At 36.1% G+C, this 9,088-nt stretch overlaps 2 protein-coding genes across 2 annotated transcripts; both read left to right on the top strand.

Annotated features, from left to right (window-relative positions):
- Nucleotides 1–2,838: 2,838 nt before the first annotated feature.
- SARC_03408 (hypothetical protein) lies at nt 2,839–5,609 on the top strand. Its single transcript, XM_014302790.1, has 5 exons — nt 2,839–3,604; nt 3,716–4,023; nt 4,552–4,653; nt 4,797–4,940; nt 5,099–5,609. Exons 1-5 carry the CDS (start codon nt 3,164–3,166, stop codon nt 5,340–5,342), a joined length of 1,239 nt encoding a protein of 412 aa, XP_014158265.1. The 5' UTR covers nt 2,839–3,163; the 3' UTR covers nt 5,343–5,609.
- A 2,566-nt stretch (nt 5,610–8,175) lies between these two features.
- SARC_03407 (hypothetical protein) lies at nt 8,176–8,663 on the top strand (the record flags this gene model as incomplete). Its single annotated transcript, XM_014302789.1, has 1 exon — nt 8,176–8,663. A coding segment is annotated over exon 1 (360 nt), but the record flags the coding sequence as incomplete, so codon positions are not given.
- Nucleotides 8,664–9,088: the final 425 nt, after the last annotated feature.

Below are 9,088 nucleotides of genomic sequence, written 5' to 3'. Positions count from 1 at the left end.
GTACGTCGGTACGGTACGGTCGTCGTGTCGATATATATATATAGTATAGTATATATATATATATATATATATATATATATATATATATATGTAAACATAAATATATATATATGCATATCTATAATATATATATAAATGTATAAATTGTATATGTATATATATATACAATACATTATATATAAATGTATATGCTTTCATATCCATATCCATATATATACACATAAATATATGAATGTTCACATACATATTTCAATATATGTATATATATATCTAATATATGCATACGTATTCCTTCGTTCACTTACATCACTACCTGTACAATAATTATGTAAACAATACTCGCATATTGATTTGTAGATAGATTCTGAAGTATATATATATATATATATATAATATATAATATATATATATACATAATATATATATCTATATTTATATATGTATGTATATATATATATGCATAAATTAATGAAAGAGCATGTATTTCCTCTCGAATTTCATCAAGAAATAAGCAAATTAGTTCCCGTTCACAATGATACGCATGCTTAAACTACAATTAGTAATAAAGGTTAAAAACAGCACGGTTTTGGTTTTATACGCTATTGTGAATTCTAGGCATACAAGCAAAAATATTACAAAAGCGAAGACACGATGGGGCAACATAGTCCAATTTTAAAAATGGAGCTCATTTGCAAAAGACAAATCGTGTAGTGGTTCATGAACGTTTTAATTCTCATAATTGTAGAACCATAATATCGCGAAAACAGTCACAGATTTACTTGTTTGTTACTTACATAGTAGTACATATACGCATTGTTCAAACGCTTGCAACGAACTAAGTACTATCCTCTATTCAAAATAGCGCGCGCGCAGTTTATTTTAGATTTTCTCTGGCTGAACTGCCCTATAAGGAGACATTCTGACTCGCTTCTTGATTATTTACTCTCGAAGCATCAGATACAAACTATTCAAAAGCGCATACTAGTAGCAGATTCTATGCACTATTACTAGTAGTAGCTTCTATGCACTATTACATATTGAGAGCGAGTTAAGGAGTGTGTTTCTGACTTGAATGTATACATATTTTCCACTATTAGATCTTCTACTAGAGAAGTAGGGCATTTGGGCAACAACTGAGGTCTGAGAATTGAGAAACGTATTTTACGTATATAAGTATCATTTTGGACTCCAATATTTGCGCAACCTAAATATGACAATGTCCTACAGATGGCAGTCGTCATGTGTTTTTTAGGTGAGTCACGATATATTTTCATAATATCGGACGTATGCTCCTGATTTTTTGTTCTCAAATTTCAATATAGTTCTAAAAATGACAAAATATTTGAACTGCCGTACACGCCAGTGAGCGTCATATTGTGTTAAGAATGAGACGAAACATTACCTAGATATTCTCGAAATATATTTAGTATTCAAATTTGAAGCCTAATTTGGATTCATTTTCGGTGTACTTGTACAACCCTATTTTTTAATAAAAAAATCCGTTCGTAACTTCTTGCTGCATATGTAGATGTCAACGAATTTTCGATCTGAATTATAAAAAAATGGCGATGCCATATTCCCTACTCTGTTTCGTATTTTACCTAAGTCTATAGATAAAGAGGATTATACAGTGTTTCTTTCTTTTTTTAAACAAAATAGCCTCAGACTTTTTAAGCTCATTATCATTGGCGGTAAGAAAAAGCTTCGATCCAAAGCCAATTGGATTTCTATTTTGCCGGACAAGTGCGATTTCTCCAGGTTCCGAGAGTCCTATGTGGGTATTGGGTAGGCTCAGGTCTGGCTCAGTTGGCCCCGCCCCTCTGTCCTCAATATAAATATATTTTGGAGTGGGTATTGGGTACTGAGTACTGGGTAGTCATCAGTCACACTCTGAGTCTCTGGGGTGTATAGATTTTAGAGAGAAGTATAATTAACTGCACTGTCACTCTACTGTATAGTAGATACTTGTAAAAGAAAATATTGTCGGTATTTGTTGTAGTAAATAAATAAATAAATAAATAGAGTGATAGATTTGGGAAATAGACTACATACGTAGTGGGTTTTTTTAATAATAAAACATGATGTTGGCCATTGCCTGTTTCTCTCTTCTATTTATTCTCTTGCTTCTGTATGGTGTATAAATAATGAGGGCTCCAAAAGTATGTCAGCCTATGTGTCGACTGACGGGCTTGTGACTTGTCAGCAGTTGTTCGGCTATTTATTTATAAACGATTGAAAAAACTTGTCACTTGTTTTTATTTATTTAATTATTTTTCTTGAAAATAAAAGAGGGAACTATACTATTTTTGTATTTTTATACTTCCGAAATCCGATCCCCTGGGAGGCTGGGCCTAGCCCCTGGCGCCTGTGACATTGTCATATTGACTTGACAGCTTTGACTTTTTCAGTTTGTAAATATTTACTTTGTACTATGGTGGAAGCCCGTCCTCACTCCCCAGTAGTTTTGGAACACTAACCCAATTAGATTAGCGATGGCAGTGTCATTTTTATATGCTCTCGGTTTCTATTGACTTATCACTCATCTGCAAACGGAACTTCATCACAAGAATCATCAATAAAGCGGCTGGCACACAGACACGGAGTCACAGAGTGTCACAGACTCGCAGTCCTGCCAAATTACTCATACCAATTTGTTTTTAGAAAATACGCTTTGAACTTATGTACTGTAAATATATGGTTTCCTGAACAATAAGTATTTTTTTATCCAAAAGAAAAAACACATATATGGACTCACTGGACTATGTGACATGCAAAAAATTACGATGCGATGTTGCAGTTGAAGTAAACATTTTGTCGTTTTGAACACAATCGATGACCAGAAGCTGCAAATGATATATCTATTTTTCTATATCAAACGACAGCCACACACAGTCACACACGCGAGAAAATAAATTGATCCTACTTACTCTACTATTTCATATTGAATTGCATTTTATTGTATATATATATATATATATATACATAGGGTCGTTGCAATAAACAACGCTATTGATGAGTTCTACCCACCATATCTGACTTTCAAAAGTACTGTCGCCATATATAGTGAGGTGAACATACATTTCAGACCACAAGCAAGAATATTGTTTTGAGATCATTCCGAACACTGACAGCTACATATACATATATATTAAAAATAACAAAAATGTCAGGGTCCACAGCGCCCACAGCGCCCAATTCACCCATTAACTGGTTTCCACTAGTCTTTATTAGCTCCTTCCACATCGCTTTTCTCTATGGCGCCATATATTATCCCGTTAATAGAACGGGGGTTATATCATGCCTGGTGATGTATCTATTGACTGGACTAGCAGTCACGGTTGGCTACCATCGCTTGTGGAGTCATAGATCATATTCAGCAATTGCGCCATGGCGACTTTGGTGGGCATTCTGGGGCGCAGGCTCACTACAGGGATCTGTTTTGTGGTGGAGCAAGTTGCACCGACTACATCACTCATTCCCAGATACTCCTGCTGATCCATATGGTCCCATGTACGGATTTTGGTACTCTCACTGTGGCTGGCTGCTACGGAGTCCGAACCGAAAGCAGTACCTCGATAAGATCAATGTTAACGACTTGAAAGCGGTAAGTGTCCTCATGGTACACTTTATATGTAAAAATCTACTAGCCCGTTTTGAGATGCAGATAGTTTATTATGTTTTGTTTCAAAACTCACACTTTTTTTTTGTATCATAGGACTGGGTGGTGGCGCTACAACATAAGTTCTATATTCCGCTCAACTTCAGCGTGGCCTTCTTTGTGCCCCTATTGGTCTGGAGAAATGACCCCGTTCAAGCTTTCGTATACGGTGGACTATTTGCTCGTATCTTAACATGGCACTCGACCTGGTTCGTCAATTCACTTGCGCACTGGCTGGGTTCAGACGAATATTCGAATGAAACGTCGGCCAAGGACCACTTTTTGACGGCGTTGCTCACATTCGGAGAAGGAAACCATGGCTTTCATCACGCATTCAGTTTTAGCTACCAGAATGGACTTAAGTGGTAAGTTATTTCATTTATGTGAGGTAGAAACACGTACTTCGATTATGCATGTGCAAAGTATTTAAACAATTGCCTTCGTGTGATTGTAGTTTCTAGTCTACTATACTTACCTTAGATACGTCCACTATACTTGTGTATATACTGTCAATTATTTGCAAATACAGTTAGCTGTGTTGTCCACTAATATGGTTTTTATGCTTCTTTATGTCTTGCTATATTTCGATTGATATTGTGTTTATTGTTCAGTGTACTATACCCACGTATTTATGTGAGAACTATGTATGTAACTGGGCTTCTTATATATGTTAAAAATTTTAAGATATGGTGAGAATAGTGAACTTTAATTTTCGTTTGATTCGCATCATATTTACTGGATTTATTCAGTGCGTATTTTAAGTGTTAGACATGTTGAACCTAATATTAAGCTGGTCCTATTAATACATGGAAGTTGTCCTTGTTATATCGTGCGACACGTCTGTCAAGAAATAATCAGGCGGCCTTCTAATTCTAAAATTGTCACTATTACAGGTTTCATTATGACCCTACCAAGAGCATCATCTTGATCGCGTCTTACTTTGGAATTACTTACAATCTGAAGCATCCCACCGATAATGAAATCCAAAAGGCCAGGTTAGTCACGTGTGTGTATTATAGATGGATTTCACGACTCGTTTAGACAAAAGTTCGTTGAGTGTGCCCGGAATCGCATTTTATCAATTGTACGCAAGGTGTATGCTTTTTGCTGATTTTTTAATTCTGTTTCTTATATATAGGTACCAAGTGAAAGAACGAAAGATCATAGGCATGAAGCAGAGCATTGTATGGCCTGATCCCGCGAGCTTTAAGAATATTATTGCTCTGAAAGATTATGAAAAGGCGAAGGAGGCGGGCAACATCTGGGTGACTATGAATGGATTGTAAGTTCAATTTAATTTTCGAGAATTTATTGGTTTTCGTATTATATCTTCATGAGGGTTGTTACTGTTCCGCTGGTTTAGCCGTTCTGATATATTTTTTCAAACGGAGATCGCGAACGAAGTCTAAACTATTGATTTTCCGACGCGGAATTTTACAGGGTCTACGACATTTCATCATTTGTGTCTCAACATCCCGGAGGCGAGAAGATTCTTGCCGCGATGGGCTCGAAAAAACCCGAATATATCGAACACCAGTTTTCGTTCAAGCATACGCACTCGAAAGCAGCGAGAAATATGCTGGATATGATGATTATAGGAAGACTAGAAGGGGAAGATTCTGATAAACCTCTAGTGACGGATGCAGAAAGAAGCCTAGGCGGACCTACTGTAACTGCGGCGTAACGAAGCACGCCTGCACCCACGTAGAACCGAGATTCTGCACGTACATAAAACTTAGACAACTACATATACAGAGCTGCATTGAAAACGGAGCAGCATGATCTTGCAAGTATAGATCGTATTCGAAATTTAGGAAATAAAATTAACCTCTTTTAATAGAATTTTAAATATCAAACCATGCTTAAAGTAGGGTTGTTTATCATAGCCTTCTGTTCTATTTTCCGTAGGCTATGTATTTATACATAATAAAAGATGTAAAGGCACAATACATTTTATTGTTCATTTTTGATTTACACGTTGACGACTATGCAAGTGTTTGGGTTTTATTTAAGTGCTCGTAGAAAAGTTTTGAAGACAAAGGATGTCAAAAGTGAACACACTTGCAAGCAAGAGGTTTAGGTAACAACGAAGATTTGGAATCTACTGTATCGATCCAAAACAAAAAACTCAAATAGGTATGGCTATATAAATTATGAAGGCAACTCATGTTTGTTCATTTTACCTATAATTATTGTGAAGAAAATACTTGTGTTTGTTCATTTTGTGTTTATTCATTTTGATCATTTTTCACTTTGTTTGTGCATTCTTGACGCACTTATATAAGTTATGAAGACAATGCATTTGTTTGTTTATTCTTTTTTTTGAAATAGCATCACTAAAGTACTTTCAAATTAAAACTACGTCGTCTACAGCACTCTCTTGTGTGTGGCTATATTCATTAGTTTTTTATCCATAGTAGTACTGCAGCTGCATTGACCAGCTTTTCAGTTTTCTGGACTAGTGGAAGAAAAAAAATTGACAACGCTACATATTCATAGCCTATACATACTTTATTTTTTATTTTTCAAACACCATAGCAAATAGTGTAGGTGGCTACATCTGTAGGTGGCTTGTGTAGGTGGCTCTATTTATGGTGGTTTCAAGATTTCTCTAGTAGTAAAAACTATAAATATGTATATACAGTATCATAGCCTCCTAAATTGTACAACAGTACGTAGTAGGCTATGACATTTTTCAATCGCTTGTTTTTTTTTTAAACACCCCATCCATTTACAAAGGGATAAAAATAGGGCCAAAAATAAAGAAGCGTTCTTGATTTACTAAATCTTGACTTCAATTCATTCCCAATATTTTTTTTTTTGGCATATTTCAAGATTAAGTATTTCGTAAATGATCTGTGAAGGCGCCAAGGTCGTAGTACAAGTAGAACGCCTTCTATGCTTAGGAGTCTAACACTACATCGGAAACCTCCAAAACGCGATTATTGGGTCTAAATATGCATAATTAGTCAAGTTTCAAAGTTCTCCCGTACAATTATTGTCAAAACTGTATTGGAGATGTATTCTTATAACCGTATTGCAAGCTACAGCTGCTAAAATCGAGAAAAAGTGTGTTTACGTCATTTGATGTGCCACGCCATCGATTGCACGATGCACGTAAATGGTGATTTTGAGCAAGCATAATAAGCCTTCTATACCGCAAAGATGATTTCTGAACTAATAATACTTGTATTTATTATATATTAGAACCCTTAGAAGGTTCAAACTGCTAATACGCGACTTGAAATCCAAGATTTGACACGGTCGAAAAGTGCACAATCCTGTTCATAAATCGATACATAACTGTATGAACCAGCAGAGCTATCAACTTGGCTCCTTCGCAAAATTATTTTGAAATGTTTTTAGAAAAAGTCTAGAAAATAAAATTGGGAATATATCTAAAACCGGATATAGTGAATTGGGTTTAGTTCTTTAAAATCGAGTCCCCTTAGTCAATGGATCGTGTATATTTAAACCGCATCCGGTACAACTTCATCCGCACTTAAAAACAGCACGGGTTCAGGCGTTAAAAGTTTTATGTTCGTTGGTGCCGTACAGAGACATTCGAACTTTTGAAATTCTTCTTGGCTTCTATCTAAATTCTACGATATTTTTTTGGGCAAGAATACGGCTAAACTCAGCACTGTCAAGTGTCAGCAGTCACGCCTGTCAGCTGTCTCAAGGCCCTCGGGTGGGGTGTTAAAAAACAAACAAACAACGGTCTGTTCTATTTTCCGAAGACTATGGCTTAGCATCATCGATAACATTAGACCTAAGAACATCTCTTTCAGTCTTTCCTTCTCCCTCTCTCTCTCTATCTCTATCTCTATCTCTATCTCTATCTCTATCTCTATCTCTATCTCTATCTCTATCTCTATCTCTATCTCTATCTCTATCTCTATCTCTATCTCTATCTCTATCTCTATCTCTATCTCTATCTCCTTCTGTGTGCGTGTTATGTGTGTGTGAGAGAGAGGGAGAGAGAGGGAGAGAGAATTAGAGAGCGAAAAAGAAAGAGAATTAGAGAGAGAGAAGAAAGAGAGAGAATTAGAGAGAGAGAAAGAGAGAGAATTAAAGTGAGAAAAAGAAATATTATAAATAATAGACACAGAGACAGAGAGGGAGACCTTGATAATCGATATGGAGACAGGAGACTGGAGACTGGAGACTGGAGACTATGTATTAGAGACTGGACTGAGAGGAGACTGGAGAGGGGCAGGGTATTTTCTGCTTTTTTTTTGCACAAAAATGATAGCCATAGATTGATTGATAAATATTTTAGTCTTGAGCGAGCAAATATAAATACAGTCAAATAAATAAATAGGTCCGCCGATCGCCGAATTGTGAAGTTATTTATCGTTCTGAAACTCTTGTAATTACATACGTGCTCGCTTTTTCATCTGTTAGTTGCTGCAGTCATCCAGGCATGCACGGGTGTTCCCACGTATATTAAAGATAGTGATTTTTGTCATTCTCGTATTGTAGATACTTTTGTGTCAGATTATTATTACCAGCTTAATACTGCAACTGCAAGGTTGGGATGATCTATCGTTGCTTGTAGTATCCTATGCCACAGCCGGCTTTTGGCAGATATACGCCTAGTCAAAGTAAATAGTGGGGCACAATCCCATTCCCGCTCAGCAGGATGATCGAGTCTTCGCCACTGAAAAACATATTTATCTCGTATATATGTATGGCCTTGATATGGCTCAGCTCACAGATTGACGGCTTTCCGAGCCATGTCATACTATCCTTAGCGGTAACTACACCACCTACTTACTACCTGCTACTGCAACAAGATGGCGCTGAAAAAAATTCTACACCTCCCGTTCGATCGGCAACTAAGCCTAAGCCTAAGACCGCTTCTAAGATAGACTCTGGTGCTTTATTAGGAAAGAAACTTAAACAAAATACTTCTAAAGGAAATGAGAAAATCACCAGCGAATGCGGAACGCCGGAGTATTCACCGATAAAGACTTGTGGAGAGAAGGATTTTCAACCGGTGGTAAGTGTTTGTCCTCTTATACATAAAAATATACATGCTTAAATGTGAAAAGTCACCTATGTACATAGTTTATTAGATTTTACTGAATGCAGCACTGAATGCAGCACCAAGATCTAAACATGCTGATAGACACTCTAGATGCTTGTCTGCCAATATTTCAATCGGCTCGAAAGATTAACATTTATTATAATACTATTAGAATAGCACGCATACTATTATTCAAACTTAGACGTCCACGTTTGAATGAATTATTATATGCTGCTGGTCACGGAGAATGTATTGTCCCCATATTCGACTCGTGTTTCATATATATATATATATATTAATATATATATATATATATATATATTAATATATATATACATATGTATGTATGTATGTATGTATGTGTGTGTGTATGTAAGTATGTATGTATGTATGTATAT

This window comes from Sphaeroforma arctica, assembly GCF_001186125.1.
Source record: "Sphaeroforma arctica JP610 unplaced genomic scaffold supercont1.173, whole genome shotgun sequence".
NCBI classification, from domain to species: domain Eukaryota; class Ichthyosporea; order Ichthyophonida; genus Sphaeroforma; species Sphaeroforma arctica.
Note: the sequence above shows the minus strand (reverse complement) of the source record. Positions and strands in the feature narration are given on the sequence as shown.